The sequence below is a fragment of the Bombina bombina genome, chromosome 1 (genome assembly GCF_027579735.1).
Source record: "Bombina bombina isolate aBomBom1 chromosome 1, aBomBom1.pri, whole genome shotgun sequence".
Taxonomy (NCBI): Eukaryota; Metazoa; Chordata; class Amphibia; order Anura; family Bombinatoridae; genus Bombina; species Bombina bombina.
In genome coordinates, this window is record NC_069499.1 from 92,287,789 (window position 1) to 92,309,666 (window position 21,878).

A 21,878-nucleotide genomic window follows, 5' to 3' on the forward strand; every position below is an offset into this window, starting at 1 on the left:
AAGGCTATTGAAAAGGAGAACTAAAATTCTTTGTTTACTGTAAGAGCAATCAAATCATGGAGCTCATTGCCTAAGGTAACAGTGAATGCAAATACCTTAGATACATTTAAAAATGGTTTACATAAGTTTCTAGATAAAAACAGAATTCAGGATTTCTATTGCTTGTGCTAAATAGGTCAGCTTTAATATTATTTTAATGTAAGATCACTTGACAGCTTCTTTATAGCAAATTAGGTAGTATCTTTATAGGTTGAAGTCGATGGACTTATGTCTCCTTTTAACCTCATCTACTATGTTACTTTGTATATTATATGCGTATTAAAACAAATAATAATAATTTAAAAAGAAGTTGTTTTGGTTTGGTAACTTGAAGGGTATTGGTCTGTATTCCTATTTCTCCCTATCCCTCCAACAAAGCCATCCACTCCCAGCTTTGTTCATGGGATGGGGGAGCCTGGATTTGTAAAGTTTCTTAGTCCAAAGGTATTGGTCTGTTTATAGCTTTATGATAACTGGAGTTAAAAAAAACCCTAGTCGTTCATTTGAGAGACATGAAACAAAAAAACTTACTTCATGATTCAATTGTAAAAAAAAATCTAATTTCTATTATCAATTTTGCTTTATTCTTTTGGTATCATTTATTGAATAAGCCACAATGTACTACTGGGAATTAGTTGAATACATTGTTTAGCTAATTACAAGAGGCATATATGTGCAGACACCAATATGCAGCTAACTTCAAGCTCCGTGAACCTATCTAGATATGCTTTTAAAAAAAGTATACCAAGAGAAAGAAGCAAATTAGATAAAATAAATAAATTGGATAGTTGTTTAAAAGTGTATCCTCTATCTGAATAATGAAAAAAAAATTTGGTTCCATGTCCCTTTTTAATCACTTCTCTTACATCCCCAACTAAAACTATGTACATCAGATTGTAGGGGTCAACTAGTCTTTAAATCTATGACATTTAACCATTTTTTTATATTTAAAACCAGAATATTGCTGATAAATAATACATTTATAAACAAATTATTAAAAAAGTACAACATAATTTCACATACTTGGGGTTAGTTGAAAATGTAATTTAAAAGAAATAGGTAAATTACTCATGAAATCCTTCCTAGATGGGTTAATAGCAGTATAGACTGCATTCACATTTAACCGTTAAAGTCTATTTTCCAGAGTCTTCTAAGATCTGGGGAATATTTTTATAGCCCATGTGGCTTGGTAATATTGGGAGTTTTTATTGAGGGCTTTGAACATTTAGTTCATATTTTGAAGGCCAGTCTAGGCTACTCTTACCACTGTCAGCTCAACATGTTTTAGGCAGTAGTAAGAGGTTACAAGATTCTAACCTAAAACTCCATGCCACTGTATGGTATGGTACATAGTTTACACTATGAGCCACATATCCCAGTCTGTAAACCTTTTTCTGAATTTCCGAAAGCTAAAAATATCATAAATGATGAATTGTAAAATAGATTAGGAGGAAAAAGTAACTCAGAACTTTTAAGAACATTGTAAATGCTAATCATTCACTCAGTGGACAAAAGTAAAATGTATTATTTTTTTTCATTGCAGGATATCTCAGACAATGAGGTCCTTAGTGATTTGGTGTTTGAGCTTTGCTCTATTTTATGCGTTAGTCTTTGCTGACCATCATGGTCATGACCATAGCCATGAAGATGACCATGACCATAACCATAAAGATAACCACAGAGGTCATAAATATGGACACAGACATCATAAACATGATCACAAGGGTCATAAACATCACCACCATGACCACCATCATGGTAAAGAAAAGCATAGTCACAAGCATCATCACAATGACTCAATGGACTGCCATAAAATCGCCACATCCAATGCTGAATTTGCCTTCAGTCTTTACAGGCAGATAGCTTCTGAACAACCAGCAAAAAACATTTTCTTCTCCCCGCTGAGTATCTCCACTGCTTTTTCTATGCTCTCCTTGGGTGCCAGATCTCAGAGTTTTGACCAGCTCATAGAAGGACTGGGTTTTAACATATCAAAGATCTCAGAGGAAGACATCCATGAAGGGTTCCATCATCTCCTGCACATTTTGAATGACCCTGACAGTGAGTTGCAGGTGAATACTGGAAATGCCCTGTTCATACACAATAAGCTTAAGTTGCTTGAGGCTTTCTTAGAAGATGTGAAAAACTTATACCAGTCTGAAGCATTTTCTACAGATTTTCAAAATGCTGATGATGCAAAATCTCAGATTAATGGTTATGTGGAGAAGAAAACCAATGGGAAAATTGTTGACTTGCTGAAAAGCGTTGACCAAAATGCTGCATTAGTTCTTATTAACTACATTTACTTCAGGGGTAAGTCCTTGGCTATGGGATGTGTTTATCAAATCAATACACATAACAAAATTCTGAAAATAATATATATCTTAAAGGGACATTAAACACTAAATAAATGCTAGATAGAATGATGCATTTAAAGAATCAATTAGTCTAAGAATAACATGTAGATGTATTTTTAAAAGTTTCATTAGCTGTTTAAATATTGACAAAATGAGTGTAAAGTTTTAGTGTCTATAAAACTATGAGAGCTGCATTGTTGTAACTTAGGTTACCTTTTCTGCTGTGGCCAATTAGAGACAGTTATAAATAGGTCACTAGAGTGTGTAGCCAATGGCTGTGTGGTATATAATAGTAATCGGCACTTCCATTTCTAATAGGAACTGAAAATCTCACAATTTCTGAATAGGATTACATGAAAAGGGGGCAAAATAAATAATGACAATATATCACAGACCTTTTTTTATATATATGATTTATCATTTTATATCGCCATCTCAAAGTGTTTAATGTCCCTTTAAATGTTGCACAGTTATAGTATAATGTTTAAAGGAATTTGAGTAATGAATTTCCAATATTAAATACAACTATATAGTTTAACAATAAAACATAGACTATGTGCAACTTTCTTTAACAACTTTCTGAATGTGGCTTAAATTGGTTCATTATATTTATTTTTAGGAAAGTGGGAACATCCTTTTAGAGAAGAAAACACAAATGAAGATGATTTCAATGTGGATGAGAAAACTGTTGTGAAGGTGCCAATGATGTACAGACACGGCTACTACAATGTGTTAATTGATGAAAAGCTGGGTTGCACTGTAGTAGAGCTACCATACAAAGGAAATGCATCTGCATTGTTTATCTTGCCAGATCAAGGAAAACTTAATCAAGTGGAAGAAGCTCTTCAGAAATCCACATTAAAAAACTGGAAAAAATCAATGAGAGGAAGGTGAGGATTTTATATTTTCTACAAAGTTAATTTGTCTAACCAAATACTGCCAAAGGTCATACATTATTGATCCCACAAATTAGTTTTATTTATTATTATTATCAGTTATTTGTATTCAGATTCTGCAGTGTTATAAACATAGGTATGACATGCATGGAAGCATTTATAGGAGACAAATGAGTAGAGTGAAGGGAATGGCAGGAAGAGTATCTGGAGACAAGGTCCGAGGTAGAGGGGGGAAAGTCTTATTGAGAGCCTTGAATGCCAGAGTCTGGATTTTGTGTTTAATTCTGGAGGCTAGAGGAGGCCAGTAAAGGGACTGGAAGAGAGGTGCAGCACAGGAGGTGGAGGCATTTATTATGGAAAGGAGATAGATGGCATCTAGGGAGACCAGAGTGGATGGAGTTTCAATAGTCAATGCAGGAAACTATGAGACAGTGGATTAAAATGTTAGTTGTGTCTTGTGTGCGGAAGTGGCAAATACATTTTGTAGAAGTATTTAAGATGGAATCGGCAGGAATTTGCCAAAGACTGGATGAGGGAAGTGTAAGAAAGATCTGAGTCTAATGTGACCCAAAGAAAGCAGGAATACGGGGCTTGGGTAATAAGATTATTATCAACAGTTATAGGAAATTGGTGGGTGAAAATTTTGGAAGAAGGGGGGAGCTCAGTTTTGGAGAGATTTAGCATAAGGTAGTAAGAGGACTTTCAAGATGAAAAGTTATTAAGACAATTAGTGACTCAAGTTAGCAAGGAGACGTCTGGTACAGAGGGGTAGATTTGGGTGTCATAAGCAAAGAAATTATATTGGAACCTGGTGGACTTTATTAAGGAACCTGAGGATGAGGTATAGATTGAGAAGGGTAGGGTGTCATGGACAGAGATTAGTTATAAAGAGATTTGTTATAAAGGTATGATTAGACATGTAGGAGGAGAACCACAAAAGGCCTGTGTCACAAATGCCATAGAATTGGAGGGTCTGGAGCAAGAGAGGTTTAGTCAACAGCATAAAATGTTGACTGACTGAGAGGCATTTTGATTTTGCTGTAAGTAGGTCATTAGTAACCTTAACTATTGCTGTTTCTGTGGTGTGTTAGATGGAAAGTTATTTTGAGGATAGTTGTGACTAGTGCATGTTTAAGAGATGAGGGAAATATACCAGTGCTGAGGGAGAGGTTTAAAATATGTGTCAGGATTGGAATAATAAAAGGAGAGAGCAAGGGTAGTAGTTGTGAGGGATGGGATTGAAGGGACAAGAAGTGAGGTGGGAAGAAGATATAAGGGCAGAAATGTTTTCCTCAGTAACAGGGGCAAGAGAGGTAAATGTGTGGCTGTGTGGGTTTTGGATGATAACAAGCAGTTGAGAGGGTTGTATGCTACTAGTGTGTAAAGAAAGGATTTTGTTTCTGAAGGAACTAGTTTTGTTTTTGAGTCCCCCTTAATGTGTTTCCAATGACTTGCTATGCAAGTAGCATCAAATGTATGAGAAATCACACCTTTGGGTTTATTTTAGTATGTGAAATAACTGGATTTTTTCATTGTCACCACAACCCTTTACAATGGGATGAACTTACAGGGAAATCAGATCTCCTTATTTTATCACTTTCTATACACACACATGCTTCGTTATGTCTATATAGCAAAGCCCAATACCTAGCATATATTAGTGTGTATATTACATGATATTATTTTCACTAATAAACGTGTTTCATCCTAACAGTCTCTGCAACAACAGCATTTTTTCACACTAACAGTGAAATTGTGACTATTTCCTTTAACCTTTGTTGTTGCTTGCTTTTACAGTTCTATTGACTTATGGATCCCCAAATTCTCTATTTCTGCATCTCTTGATCTTATACCAGAATTAAGAAAATTAGGTGTTACAGATATATTCTCTGATCAAGCTGATCTCTCTGGGATAACTGGAGAAAAGAACCTGATAGTTTCCAAGGTAAGGGTTATTAATAGCACCATCCGTAATGATTTGATAACATAAATATAGTGATATAAAAGCATTGTTGCCAGGTTGCAAAATGATGAGAGCCTTCAGCACTTGTTTATGGTTAAAGATCTCAGAACACAACTATTATTGTCAACCAACAATGTCCTAGGCAGCATCCTGCTATATTTATATATATATACTTTATACAATATCCTTTTATTCCCAGTATTAAACACACATAACGTTTCGGCACCTTACATGTGCCTTTGTCAAATGTCACCAAGCAAAATGTAACCTAGCACCTAAACCACCTAATACAAATTAAAACTGGCATTCCTTATATAGAGTAAATAACAAACAAATTTACCGCCAAACCTTCAGAAGCGCGTTCAGAGTGGCCTGTGACATCAGCATGTAGAGTCGTGATCCACGTCACGGCGTAATCAGCGCCGTCTCTATAGCAACCGACCAACAAAGAACGCAGAAGGATGCGGTAATCTGATTCATGTCATGTCCGCCATCACTGTTGCGCATGCGCAACCAGAACCCTACTCGCAGGGGAACTAGATGGTTGTCATAGCTACCGCTATATACAAACAGCGTACAGTGTGAGGACTGACATATGTGGACAACTTAAAATTAATATGGCAACTGAGTTATACAGGCCCATTTATCAAGCTCCGTACGGAGCTTGAAGGGCCGTGTTTCTGGCGAGTCTTCAGACTCGCCAGAAACACAACTTATGAAGCAGAGGTCTAAAGACCGCTGCTCCATAACCCTGTCCGCCTGCTCAGAGCAGGCGGACAGGAATCGCCGGAAATCAACCCGATCGGGTTGATTGACACCCCCCTGCTGGCGGCCGATTGGCCGCGAGTCAGCAGGGGGCGGCGTTGCACCAGCAGCTCTTGTGAGCTGCTGGTGCAATGTTAAATGCGGAGAGCGTATTGCTGTCCGCATTTAGCGAGGTCTTGCGGACCTGATCCGCAGTGTCGGATCAGGTCCGCAAGCCCTTTGATAAATGGGCCTGATAGACTTAAGTATATTACCCCTATAGGAAAGAAAGACACATTTAGTGAAGATTTAATAAGGCAGTGATACCATCTTTTAACCCAATAGCCACAAACAGTGTAGAGATACTATAAAAGCCGCATATGAAATTTGCACATATACACTAAATTATGTATATACACAATAAGCCAGAAGTAGGAACTCTGGCTTCATAGACCTACTAATCCGAGAGAGGCGGAGACAATAATTAATATTATTATTCTGTTAGAGTAAGAATACATTCCAACATTTTATATGTACACAGATACCATCTGAAGGTTTGGCGGTAAATTTGCTTGTTATTTACTGTATACAGTGTATAAGGAATGCCAGTTTTAATTTGTATTAGGTGGTTTAGGTGCTAGGTTACATTTTGCTTGGTGACATTTGACAAAGGCACATGTAAGGTGCCGAAACGTTATGTTTGTTTAATACTGGTAATAAAAGGATATTGTATAAAGTCTAGTGAGTGCCTGCTTCTTCTTGGGACATTATATATATATATATATATATATATATATATATATATATAGCTTTGACATTTTATTGATGCCAATATTACACACACAGAGTGATTTGAATCCCCTTGATTGTCAGTAACAGAGAAAGACTAGTGAAATAACATTCCTTTGGCTGACAGTAACTCAACTGTAGTGATTTTACTATTCCTTTTTATTTCAGATACACAAACAATGTAATGATTATCCTTCTTTGCACTAATAATCACAAAGAGACCTGTAATTGTAACACCCATTGCTGCCAGTAATATATACAGACCACAGACCCTATTTCATTTGCTTGGTAGTAGCCCATTTAGAGAAATATTTAAACACTCTGTGCCAGTAACACACATGCATCAGTAGTCCACCCCAACATACACACACCACTTGACGGTGTTGTGTTTTCAAACTCCTTGGATTAGAGAAATATGAACAATTTAGTGAGTGTTCCTGTTGTCTGTGTGTAACACAAATATGTGGGCAAATCTGAAAGGTAAAACACCATTGATATTAAAATATATTATAGAATTTTAAATAGACCTTTACATAAATAAAACAATTTTTGTTTTCATGCTGCTGGAGGTATGTAATATTTATTTAAATAGCTTATATTGAGTGGTTGCAAAATAGTGTAATTTTAACCTTTTGTTTAACACTCTTTGCTGTAAATAACATACATAGATACATACTGTCACTCCACCCCTCTACCATTAATAGAAATAGAGCTAAAAGTCAAAAACCCATGTCAGCCCGATCAAATATTTTACAAACCTTGGCCATTATTAATGAGCATAGAGGAATTATTTCATCTTAAAGGGACATAAAACCCAAAAATTTTCTTTCATGATTTAGGTAGAACATACAATTTTAAAAAACGTTCTAATTTACTTCTATTATCAAATTTGCTTCATTTTCTTGGTATCATTTGTTGAAGGAGCACCAATGCACTACTGGTTTCTAACTGAATGCATGGGTGAGCCAATGACAATCGGTATATATATATATGCTGCCACCAATCAGCAGCTAGAACCTAGGTTATTTGCTCCTCCTGAGCTTACCTTGATAAACCGTTTAGCAAAGGATAACAAGAGAAGGAAACATACTAAATAATAGAAGTAAATTGGAAAGTTGTTCAAAATTGTATGCTCTTTGTAAATCATGAATTTCTAATTATGACTTTACTGTCCCTTTAATGCTAACACACAAAGATATGATTTGTCTCTCTCCCAGCACCATAAATAAATGTTATTTTACACATCATTTGGTTTCCTTTAGTGTATACAGCAATGATTTTACCATTTTGTGCCATTAATACTTAGGGCTGTAAAAGTGCTTTTTACACATAACTTTTCTTTTAGATATATGGCAGAATATGTTTTCGCAATGGGCACAGCAACAATGCAATACTGCACATACAAGAAAAGTTTGACAATATAGTGGAGCGTTAATTATATCGCTACTGCACAATAATTAACCAGCCATTACAATGCGGTAGCAATTAGCACTCAGAACATTAACCAGAGATCCGATCTCTTGTTAAAGGGACACTAAACCCCACATTTTTCTTTCATGAATGAGTTAGAGAATACAATTTTAAACAACATTCTAATTTAATTCCAATATCTAATTTGCTTTATTCTTTAGATATCCTTTGTGGAAGAAATAGCAATGCACATGTGTAAGCCAATCACAGGAGGCATTTATGTGCAGTCACCAATCAGCAGCTACTGAGCCTATCTAGATATGCTTTTCAGCAAAGGATATCAAGAGAATGAAGCAAAATAGATACTAGAAGTAAATTAGAAAGCTGTTTAAAATGACATGTTCTTTCTAAATCATGAAAGAAAAAAATTGGGTTTCATGTCCCTTTAATTTTTGAAAAGTTCCCCAAATGCCCTCAAAATAGAGGACATTATAGTATTGTATTAAAGGGGCAGTCTAGTCAAAATTAAACTTTAATGATTCAGATAGGGCTTGTAATTTTAAACAACTTTCCAATTTACTTCTATTATCTAATTTGCTCAATTCTTTAGATATCCTTTGTTGAAGAAATAGCAATGCACATGTGTGAGCCAATCACACAAGGCCTCTATGTGCAGCAACCAATCAGCAGCTACTGAGCATATCTAGATATGCTTTTCAGCAAGTGATATCAAGAGAATGAAGCAAATGAGATAATAGAAGTAAATTAGAAAGTTGTTTAAAATGACATGCTCTTTCTAAAAAAAAAAATTTGGGTTTCATGTCCCTTTAATAAAAAATAACGGCACTAGGCAGTTTTAGGGCCTTAAAGTTGGTGCAAGTGGGGTGTAAGAAAAAAAAAACGTTACTAAAAAGTGCCTTTACATTGCAGTCTATGGGTACTGTGTGTTTCCGTAGACCACAATGTAAATATTTTTTTATATATATACACATATAAACGCATAAATATATATGCATATACACATATAAACACATAAATATATATGTATATACTCATATAAACACATAAATATATATGTATATACTCATATAAACACATAAATATATATGTATATACTCATATAAACACATAAATATATATGTATATACTCATATAAACACATAAATATATATGTAAATTATTCAAAGGGAAGGATTGAAAACAAATATTGTAACAATCAAAGAAGGACCAAAGGCTGCACAATAGTTCTACAACGCTTTCTTACTATATATTATCTTGATAAAATGGGCCATCTATCCTCCACCCATATTTCATATAGTCACCACATACACATATAATTAAAATGCATGACAAGCAATGAAAAGAAACTACGTTGAAAATATTTTACACAATTCTAAACACTGATACTGCAGTATGCTTCTAGGACAAATTTGAAACACTCTTCCTTATATAGTATAACAACCAACAGGCTGACACATAAAACCATAAGAAGTGTGTCAAGTACAAAGCTGTATATTTTGTATGCAAAAAATAGCTGTGGGGCCCCAGAAATTGAAAGAACGGATGGATTTCAGAGTCCTTGATACAAATTGCAAACCAGGAACTCAAGTTTTAAAAACACGCTCTGGTATTGGTACATGGAGCTCTTGATAAGGTACAGTCAAAACAATGGCCAAATTGCGCTATGCGCATATAACTTGTATCATAACAATTCTACAAGGGGTATCCACTTTGTTTCAAGTGCGTTGTGATAATTAGATACAGTCCCGTATCATCAAACTTTTTCCTGGACTTCTCACGGGGTTGCAAGACTTTAAGCCAAACATCACCTGTAATCCAACATGCTTCATTCACCACTGGATAGGATACTCAATACCTTATTATTCTGCAGTTATACAGCATGGGTGAGTTGGCGTCTTCACTTGCCGATGTGCTGTAGTGCACTAAACACCTGTTTGTCCAATTCAACGTGGTTGCTTACACAGCCTGTATGATCGTAGCCGTTACGTCATCATTGATTCGTTAGACATGACGCGTTTCGCCCCTCCCACAAAGGGCTGAAGCCGGGGCCTCATCAGATGTAGATCTTGTAGGGCATACTTGCTATTTATTCATTCTTGTGTTAAAAGTACCACCCTCATTTACTGAGATATCTCAAAGTTCAGTGACAGCGACCAAAACATGCTCTCAATACCTTGTGTACAGGTGGCTAACCATGAAACTGATTGCTTAAGTATTATAAATGTATTACTATCATTAACACACTGCAGTATCAGCGTTAAAATTTAAAGCGCCAAACTACCATAAAATCCATTATGTTCATCATTGTAATTTGGAGTAAAATCTATACCTAGCTACATTATAAATACTTTACTTTCATTAAGACTAATATAAGCACAGATATATACATTTAAAAATTAGCCTATTGTCAGATTCACTAGACATAGATAGCATTTTACCTTGAGAGATTTATTTGTGTATATATAGATATTTATTTACAAGGCATATTTAGATAGACAATAAGACTGCACTAAACATGCCAATTCCTGCATATTACAGAAAGCAAGAGTACCCTCTTTTCTCATTTAAGCTAATAGGACTAAGAGTGTTTAATCTATAGATCCATCTTGACTCATGTTGTAGAATTACTCTATCAAGATTCCCACCACGTCTGCTTGATCTCAACTGCTCGATACCCATAATCTGTAATTTACTATCATCAGAGTTATGGCAGGATTTGAAGTGTCAAAGTCTGGCTAAAAATAAATACAAAAAAAATACAAAAGAATAAACTAACAGATATATTTTCATGAAGGTTTCTGCAAGAACTATTAGAAATGATAATTTTACATATTGTGAAAACAAAAGTACCTATTGCAGCAGGAACATGGCTACTATTTTCATTTTTTTTTTTTTTTCTTTCTCTCTTTCTTTGTTTTTTAAACCAAACCTGTGTTGGCCTGGCTTTTCTGCTTTGTAGATGTGCACATATGCACCAGAAATCAAAACAAAGGAGCCAAATTATCAAGCTCCGAATGGAGCTTGATGCCCCTGTTTCCGCGCGAGCCTTCAGGCTCGCCGTAAACAGTAGTTATGAAGCAGGGTTCTAAAGACCATAACTGCTCTATAACTTGACCGCCTGCTCTGAGGCTGCAGACATCAATCCGCCCGATCCTATACGATCGGGCTGATTGACACCCCCGGCTAGTGGCCGATTGGCCATGAATCTGCAGGGGACGGCATTGCACAAGCAGTTCACAAGAACTGCTTGTGCAATGATAAATGCTGTCGGCATTCATCAATGTCTGTCGGACATGATCCGCTAAGCGGATCATGTCGGACAGACCGATGATAAATCGTCCACAAAAGATCATTTTGTCATGTCCATGTCCATTTATAGTTGTATTTTCTTAATATAATGGACAATTCTCTATGTGTTTTTTGCTGTTTTTGCATTATTCCAAATATATTTTACATTAATAATTGAACTTTCTATATCTGCAAAGTATAATTTTACGTTATTCTTGTAGCCATAGCTCTGTTAAAAAAATATGTATTTTTTTTAATAATTCTATCTCTTATTTTAAAGCATTGCTATATTTTATAGTTCTGAGTACATGACCAAGGCTTACATAAGACTAAAGTAAATCACTATAGATGTAATAGATGTGTTGCATTGTTAAGTGGGACATTTTTTATTGAAGAACCGGTTCAGATGTACATCGGTTTGTTACAAAAGAACAGTTGTATACGTAAATACATAATGTTGTACAAAAGGAGGATACAGTATGCAAATCTTGTGTTCTTGTTCATTCATTAATCTGGAACCTAGTGCCTCAAGTTTTTTTTTCAGATAAACTGCTGTAGTAAATGTTTGATGCAGCCAGATCTAATAGAAAGGATGTCTGGAGAGAGCAGTTCCTGGAATATCTGTAGTGTAGGGAATAGCCCAAGCTGGAGTGAGTGGGGAGAGAAGAAGGAGAAAGAAGGGGGGGAGGAGAGAGGGAAAAAAAAGGGGGGGAGGAAGGGGACGGAAGTTGCAGTTAAGAGTCTGTTTTAGTCTGGAAATCTTTCGATCCAGGGGGACCAGGTCTCTAGGTAGAAGTCAACCTTGTCCAAGGTTCTGTGTGAATATAATTCCATCTGTTTAATGTAATGTACTATGGAGAAAACTTGTGGTAAAGGGGGTGGGTCTTTGTTTTTCCACATTCTTGCTATAGTTAGTTTGGTGGCTATGAGAAGATATATTGGCAGGGCTTCCCTAGCCGGAGTTAGACTTGGGAAATTAATGTGGAGTAGAAAAACCTCTGGTTTGAAGGGTAAGGTGATGTTTAGTGAGCTGAGGATTATGAAGATCCTTCGCCAAAGAGGACGTTCCCTGGGGCAGGACCACCACACGTGTAGGGAGGTACCTAACTGTCCACATCCTCGCAAACACTTTGGGGGAGTGAGTGCCATATATCCTGTGCAGTGTGCAAGGCACAAGATGCCATCGGACTAGAATTTTGTACTGTAGCTCCCAGAGGGTAGCACAATGAAGGAGTTTTTTAGTTATAAGAATGCGTGTATGCCATGTATCGGTGTCGGCCGTGAAACCAATCTCTCTCTCCCAGGCTCTATGTTGGGAGAGTTTATGAAGAGTGGTGGGCTCGAGAAGGAGGTTGTAATGGAAGGATAGGGCATGTCTGAGGCCATTCCCCTGGGTCCATTTGGTCTCCCATCTAGATAATTTTCTCAAATTTTGTCTGGGGTATCCCCATGATCTCAACCAAGAACTGAGGTGGAAAGCCTCAAAGTGTAAAGAAGTTGGGATTTCGAACTGAGAGTGTGGAATCCACTGACCCTGGTCGTAGAAATCCGTGACCAAGGTAGGTGGGAGATTCCGCCAAGACCCAACATGAGATTCTGGTAAACAGTAAAGGGCACCGGTCAGAGAGAGTACTGGGGAGGGGTGTGGAGCTAAGTCTGGGTTGTGTCTTGTTTGGTCCCAAAATTTGAGGGCATCTAATAGTATTGGGGACGTGTTAGCTAATCTTTCCTTGTAGTGGTAGGGAATCCATAACAAGTCGGGAAGGATAAGTCCTGACGGCAACACTGATGCTTCAGTATCAAACCAACGGGGACGATCGTCTGTAATGTTCCAACTAATTAAGTGTGATAACCGAGCTGCGGTATAGTATAGGATAATATTGGGGAGTGCTAAGCCTCCTTGCGAGATTGCAGTGTGGATATAGAGGTTCTAGGCCTGTGATCCTTCCATACATAAGTGGTGACTCTGTAATTTGTTTAATAGAGGCCTTGGGATGTTATATGGAATGCACCTGAACAGATAAGTAAGTTTGGGTATGAAGGACATCTTTATTGCCGCTATTCTCCCTGTCCACAAAATTTCTTTGAATTCCCATGTTAAGAGGAGATTCCGGAATTCTATTAGCCTGTCTGTGTAATTTTTAGCAATTGTGGTTTCTGGATCAGGGCTTAAAAGGGTGCCTAAAATGTTGATAGTGTGAGGGTTCCATTGGAATTGGCATATTTTTTGTAAGGAAGCTAGCTCCTGAGTAGGGATGTTTAAGTGCAAGGCTTCAGTTTTATTGATGTTCAGTTTATAATATGATAGTTGGCCAAAACTATGGAGGAGTTTGAATACAGCAGGAATATAGATAGTCTGTGAAGTGAGGAAGAGAGTTATGTCATCTGCATATAGGGAAATGCTATGGGATGACGTCAGTTGTGCTCCAGCAATTTGGGGGTTAAGTCTGATCGCCTGTGCTAAAGGTTCTAGTGCGAAAAGAAGGGGCGAGAGCGGACAGCCCTGCCTAGTGCCATTGGTGATGTGAAAAGGATCTGATCTGAAGCCCACTCCCTTCACCCTAGCTGAGGGGGCAGTATAATGGGCTTGTACTGCATGAATTAAGGTGTCTGGGAAATTAAAGGCTCCCATCGTGATCCAGAGGTATTCCCATCTCACTCTGTCGAAAGCCTTCTCAGCGTCAAGAGATAGAGCAAGGACAAATGACGTTTTAGTGAATAGGGAGGATGAAGTGTAAATGGGGAGGACATAAATGCATTTGTAATTTATACATTTGAACATATTTGCTATAGCATATTTAGAAAACATTTATTGTCAACATTTTGTTCTAAAGTCTTTTAGTTGTCCTGGTCCATTTAAAGATTTCTGCTTTGAATTATTTCATATGACTGATCATAACCTGCTGCATTTCTGTTCTCTGCTTTAGGCACTTCATAAAGCTGTTCTGAGTGTTGATGAAAGTGGATCTGAGGCTGCTGGGGCAACAGCATTAGAACTTATGACTATGTCACTTTCCCCATCAGTTGTGTTCAACAGGCCTTTCTTGATAGTATTTTATCATCGTCCAACTAGAAGCTTACCCTTCATTGGAAAGATTGTAAATCCCACTGCATAGAATTATGCATTCACTACATGTTTGTTTGTTTTTTGTTCAAATAAAATAACAATTGTCTGACTGAAGTTTTTGCCTTTGGAAATTAAAATTATTTATTCAAAAGTCACCAGAACTATTTGTAAAGCTTAAGAAAGAGACATTTAATAGGGTAAAAAAGGACCAGATCAACTCTACTACATTAGCAAGCTTAAGATGTCTTGAGGGGTGCTAAGTCCTTCCAATAGTTATTGCAGAACTCCATAGAGTCTAGAAGAGTCTAGCCCCTAACGTGTTCCTGTCTCTTGCTTGCTCCTTATTTATGGTCCCTCATCAGAACTCTACTGCACTTTATTGTATAAGTGTCCCAGTATTCCAATAGCTCTCTATCATTCCAGTGTCATTAGGGTGCCTCCCCTCATCAGAACTCTACTGCACTTTATTGTATAAGTGTCTCCAATATCTCTCTCTCCTTCCCTGTGTCGAGTTTATCCTCTAGTGTATGACTGTCTCTCACTAGCTCTATTCCTTATGGTGCCACCCCTCATAAGAACTCAGAACAAGTGTTTTTTCACTCATGAGCTAGAACTGCACCTCCCCTCTCTGTTCCTAGAATTGCTTACCATCCTTGCATACATTCGCCAATCAAGCAATCAGGTTGTGTCAGATTTTTTTTTCTCACGCATTTCGCACCTTACAAGTTTTATGCATCTGCATTTTTCACACATATTGTATACAGCAATATTTGGAGTACATTACCTGCTGCAGGCTAGTTATTATTTGGTTCCTAGGGCATTGTGATATTGCAACGTAGAGCTCTTAGTGGGCCAGATTGCAAGTGGCACGCTAAATATCTTTTTCGCTCACGCGTAAACACCACTGATAGTAATCTTTTAACATGGGTGGGTTAGCACTTGTATTACAAGTAGAAAGTAAACTGTTTGCGCACAAGCGAAACTCAATGCGCACTAACAGCTGGACCTCGTTGAAATCTTCTCCTCATAGACTTCAATGGAGTGTGCTTTTCAACAAAAAAAAAGGAACACGTATCGCTCGTGCGCCAACCCGACACTGCTTTAGACCTGCAGCACAAAACCCGAAGGTAGTTATAAATATTTCACATTCCAATGTTCTTCACGTAGAAGAAAATGTTCTTTTTATTTTTAAATATTTATATATATTATTTGCATATATATACTAGCTGTTGACCGCTGCTTCGCTTGTGTGGATTTTGTAATTTGTAAAATATAGTGAAAAACGCAACCACTCGTAATCACGTGTGCCCTCACGTGTGTGCCCGTTTGGGTTGCACACTCGCTGACATGAACGTCTTGAGTTTTCGTTAATTCTCTGTGTTTCTTGTAATCTAAATAACAATTTTCATGTCTGTAACATCTTTGCTTTTTGAGATATAGGTATCCTCATAAATCAGCCCCCACCTTTTGACCCCCCCTTAAGTGGATTTTTGGGAACTGGTAAAACACGTATTTCTTTATTTTTAAAGGAGAATCTAAATATCAATTTTCACGTCTGTAACATCTTTGGTTTTTCAAGATATAGGTATCCTCATAAATCAGCCCCCCTTTTGACCCCCCTTAAGTATATTTTGTGGAAATGGTAAAACAAGTGTTTCTTTATTTTTCAAGGAGAATCTAAGCACCCAGCTTTTTCACCCCCTTAGGGACGCAATTTCCAAAAATCCTTCCTTAGTGGGTGCCTATGTCCTAAAAACAACGTGACTTCCAAATTTCACATTTTGATGTTGATGAGTCAGTCAGTCATTCAGTCAGGAAATTTTATATATATATATATATATATATATATATATATATATATATATAAAGAAATATATAGGAATATATATTTTAAAATACAAAGAACATTTTCTACTACGTGAAGAACATTGGAATGTAAAATATTTACATAAGGGCCATAGGTCTTGTCTGAGGTCTCATGTGCCTTTAACTTTCAGGTACTTCTGTACCATAGGTATGATGTTCTGAGTTTATTGAGTGAAAATTAAATCCTGCAACCCTATTTTATTATTTTTCTTCCCTCTTTTTGGTTTGGCCCAAATGTCCATACCTTTAATGTCATGCCTGCATTATTAATTATCAGAGGTGTTTCTAGATGACTTAAATAACTAGGGGCTTCAGCCCAAGGGTATATTTGAAGCCCCCCTCAACTTATGTTAAAGTGTTAGAAAGCAGCATACTATAAACATGTCCACAGTTATCTGCATTTTATTTCTCCCTATCTGCAAAATTTAGTACACAAAGTATACCTTGGGATTTTCTGACTCCTCTATCACAGCCTTCCTTCAGTTCTCCATAAAAAGCGCACTACCACATCATCATGAACAAGGGACAACTTTAAGTGACATAAAAATTAACATAATAAACAGCCCTTATTTGCAGATGTAAATTAAAATATTATTCTCACATTATATTGCAATGACTGGAATTGTACACAAAATATAAATAGCATTTGTACAACATTTGTTGTGTTATAATACAAAGCTGGTCTGCTCACTTCATAAATTAACTATTTAGACAACTTATATTATCCACTGAAAGGGGCTGGGTAAAGAAAAAGAGCAGACACTCCCCTCCTCCCTCCCTTCCCTGCATATTAAAAGACATAACATAAACAGGAGCCTGCAGGAGTCTGTAGACATCAGAATACATCTGGCACTGTGGGGCTTGGTTAGGAGTCTGAAAATCAGCACAATGTTCTTAAAAAATAAGCACAACTATACATTTTTATAAAAACACTCCCAGATGGGTTATATTAATGGATCGTCTACAAAACATATATGCAAAGAAAAATCTTGTGTACAATGTCCCTTTAAGCTTCTTGTTTTTTTTTTTTAAATTGTATGTATGTAAAATCTGTTCAATGCTCCATACAAGTGTAACACTATCGCCTAGATTTAGAGTTCTGCGTTAGCCGTCAAAACCAGCGTTAGGGGGTCCTAACGCTGGTTTTGGCCGCCCGCTGGTATTTGGAGTCAGTCAGGAAAGGGTCTAACGCTCACTTTCCAGCCACGACTTTTCCATAGCGCAGATCCCCCTACGCCATTTGCGTATCCTATCTTTTCAATGGGATCTTTCTAACGCCGGTATTTAGAGTCTTGGCTGAAGTGAGCGTTAGAAATCTAACGACAAGACTCCAGCCGCAGAGAAAAGCCAGGAGTTAAGAGCTTTCTGGGCTAACGCCGGTTCATAAAGCTCTTAACTACTGTGCTCTAAAGTACACTAACACCCATAAGCTACCTATGTACCTCTAAACCGAGGTCCCCCCACATCGCCGCCACTCTATTAAATTTTTTTAACCCCTAATCTGCCGACCGCACACCGCCGCAACCTACATTATCCCTATGTACCCCTAATCTGCTGCCCCTAACATTGCCGACCCCTATATTATATTTATAAACCCCTAATCTGCCCACCCCAACATCGCCGCTACCTACCTACAATTATTAACCCCTAATCTGCAGACCGGACCTCACCGCTACTATAATAAAGTTATTAACCCCTAATCCGCCTCACTTCCGCCTCAAAAACCCTATAATTAATAGTATTAACCCCTAATCTGCCCTCCCTAACATCGCCGACACCTAACTTCAAGTATTAACCCCTAATCTGCCGACCGGACCTCGCCGCTACTATAATAACTGTATTAACCCCTAAAGCTAAATCTAACCCTAACATTAACACCCCCCTAAGTTAAATATAATTTTATTCTAACGAAATAAATTAAATCTTATTAAATAAATTATTCCTATTTAAAGCTAAATACTTACCTGTACAATAAACCCTAATATAGCTACAATATAAATAATAATTATATTGTAGCTATTTTAGGATTTATATTTATTTTACAGGCAACTTTGTATTTATTTTAACTAGGTACAATAGCTATTAAATAGTTAATAACTAATTAATAGCTACCTAGTTAAAATAAATAAAAAATTACCTGTAAAATAAATCCTAACCTAAGTTACAATTAAACCTAACACTACACTATCAATAAATAAATTAACTAAACTATCTACAATTATCTACAATTAAATACAAATAAATACACTAAAGTACAAAAAAAAAAAAATTAAATGTTACAAAAAATAAAAAAATAATTTACAAACATTATAAAAATATTACAACAATTTTAAGCTAATTACACCTACTCTAACCCCCCTAATAAAATAACAAAGCCCCCCAAAATAAAAAAATGCCCTACCCTATTCTAAAATAAAAATTGTAAAGCTCTTTTACCTTACCAGCCCTTAAAAGGGCCTTTTGCGGGGCATGCCCCAAAGAATTCTGCTCTTTTGCCTGTAAAAAAAAACATACAATACCCCCCAACATTACAACCCACCACCCACATACCCCTAATCTAACCCAAACCCCCCTTAAATAGATCTAACACTAAGCCCCTGAAGATCTCCCTACCTTGTCTTCACCACGCCGGGTATCACTGATCTGTCCAGAAGAGGGTCCGAAGTCTTCATCGTATCCGGAAAGAAGAGCTCCTCCAGAGGGTCCAAAATCTTCATCCTATCGGGCAAGAAGAGGACATCCGGACCGGCAGACATCTTCATCCAAGCGGCATCTTCTATCTTCTTTTCTTTTAGATATATGGCAGAATATGTTTTCGCAATGGGCACAGCAACAATGCAATACTGCACATACAAGACAAGTTTAACAATATAGTGGAGCGTTAATTATATCGCTACCGCACAATAATTAACCAGCCATTACAATGCGGTAGAAATTAGCACTCAGAAACGTAACCAGAGATACGATCTCTTGTTAAAGGGACACTAAACCCCACATTTTTCTTTCATGAATGAGTTAGAGAATACAATTTTAAACAACATTCTAATTTAATTCCAATATCTAATTTGCTTTATTCTTTAGATATCCTTTGTGGAAGAAATAGCAATGCACATGTGTGAGCCAATCACACGAGGCATTTATGTGCAGCCACCAATCAGCAGCTACTGAGCCTATCTAGATATGCTTTTCAGCAAAGGATATCAAGAGAATGAAGCAAAATAGATACTAGAAGTAAATTAGAAAGCTGTTTAAAATTACATGTTCTTTCTAAATCATGAAAGAAAAAAAATTGGGTTTCATGTCCCTTTAATTTTTGAAAAGTTCCCCAAATGCCCTCAAAATAGAGGACATTATAGTATTGTATTAAAGGGGCAGCCTAGTCAAAATTAAACTTTAATCATTCAGATAGGGCTTGTAATTTTAAACAACTTTCCAATTTACTTCTATTATCTAATTTGCTCAATTCTTTAGATATCCTTTGTTGAAGAAATAGCAATGCACATGTGTGAGCCAATCACACAAAGCTTCTATGTGCAGCAACCAATCAGCAGCTACTGAGCATATCTAGATATGCTTTTCAGCAAGTGATATCAAGAGAATGAAGCAAATGAGATAATAGAAGTAAATTAGAAAGTTGTTTAAAACGACATGCTCTTTCTAAATCGCGAAAGAAAAAATTTGGGTTTCATGTCTCTTTAATAAAAAATAACGGCACTAGGCAGTTTTAGGGCCTTAAAGTTGGTGCAAGTGGGGTGTAAGAAATAAAAAAACGTTACTAAAAAGTGCCTTTACATTGCAGTCTATGGGTACTGTGTGTCTCCATAGACCACAATGTAAATATTTATTTATATATATACACATATAAACACATAAATATATATGCATATACACATATAAACACATAAATATATATGCATATACACATATAAACACATAAATATATATGTACATACTCATATAAACACATAAATATATATGTATATACTCATATAAACACATAAATATATATGTATATACTCATATAAACACATAAATATATATGTATATACTCATATAAACACATAAATATATATGTATATACTCATATAAACACATAAATATATATGTATATACTCATATAAACACATAAATATATATGTATATACTCATATAAACACATAAATATATATGTATATACTCATATAAACACATAAATATATATGTAAATTATTCAAAGGGAAGGATTGAAAACAAATATTGTAACAATCAAAGAAGGACCAAAGGCTGCACAATAGTTCTACAACGCTTTATTACTATATATTATCTTGATAAAATGGGCCATCTATCCTCCACCCATATTTCATATAGTCACCACATACACATATAAGTAAAATGCATGACAAGCAATGAAAAGCAACTACGTTGAAAATATTTTACACAATTCTAAACACTGATACTGCAGTATGCTGCTAGGAGAAATTTGAAACACTCTTCCTTATATAGTATAACAACCAACAGGCTGACACATAAAACCATAAGAAGTGTGTCAAGTCCAAAGCTGTATATTTTGTATGCAAAAAATAGCTGTGGGGCCCCAGAAATTGAAAGAACGGATGGATTTCAGAGTCTTTGATACAAATTGCAAACCAGGAACTCAAGTGTTAAAAAAACGCTCTGGTATTGGTACATGGAGCTCTTGATAAGGTACAGTCAAAACAATGGCCAAATTGCGCTATGCGCATATAACTTGTATCATAACATATCACCCATAACAATTCCACAAGGGGTATCCACTTTGTTTCAAGTGCGTTGTGATAATTAGATACAGTCCCGTATCATCAAACTTTTTCATGGACTTCTCACAGGGTCTTTAAGCCAAGACTTTAAGCCAAACCTCACCTGTAATCCAACATGCTTCATTCACCACTGGATAGGATACTCAATACCTTATTATTGTGCAGTTATACAGCGTGGGTGAGTTGGCGTCTTCACTTGCCAATGTGCTGTAGTGCACTAAACACCTGTTAGTCCAATTCAACATGGTTGCTTACACACCCTGTATGATCGTATCCGTTATGTCAACATTAATTCTTTAGACATGACGCGTTTCGCCCCTCCCACAAAGGGCTGAAGCCGGGGGCCTCATCAGATGTAGATCTTGTAGGGCATACTTGCTATTTATTCATTCTTGTGTTAAAAGTACCACCCTCATTTACTGAGATATCTCAAAGTTCAGTGACAGCGACCAAAACATGCTCTCAATACCTTGTGTACAGGTGGCTAACCATGAAACTGATTGCTTAAGTACAGGTATACCCCGCTCATACAGCGGGTTAGGGACCAGAGCCCCGCTGTAAAGTGAAAACCGCCTTAAAGTGAAACAAGGCAGTTTTAGCTATCTTTTCACTTGCCAGTGTGTTTAAAAACTTAAAAACATGTTTAAACTAACATATATTAGA

General features: G+C 36.6%; 1 protein-coding gene across 1 annotated transcript in view; it reads left to right on the forward strand.

The window, feature by feature from the left end:
• Positions 1–14,688, forward strand: part of LOC128636329 (alpha-1-antitrypsin-like protein GS55-MS) — a 31,810-nt gene extending 17,122 nt beyond the window's left edge. The window contains exons 2-5 of the mRNA XM_053689360.1: positions 1,583–2,352; positions 3,016–3,286; positions 5,090–5,237; positions 14,435–14,688. Of these exons, the coding sequence (XP_053545335.1) occupies positions 1,596–2,352; positions 3,016–3,286; positions 5,090–5,237; positions 14,435–14,623 (1,365 nt within the window). The 5' untranslated portion in view covers positions 1,583–1,595 and the 3' untranslated portion in view covers positions 14,624–14,688. The remainder of the gene's footprint in view (positions 1–1,582; positions 2,353–3,015; positions 3,287–5,089; positions 5,238–14,434) is intronic.
• Positions 14,689–21,878: the final 7,190 nt, after the last annotated feature.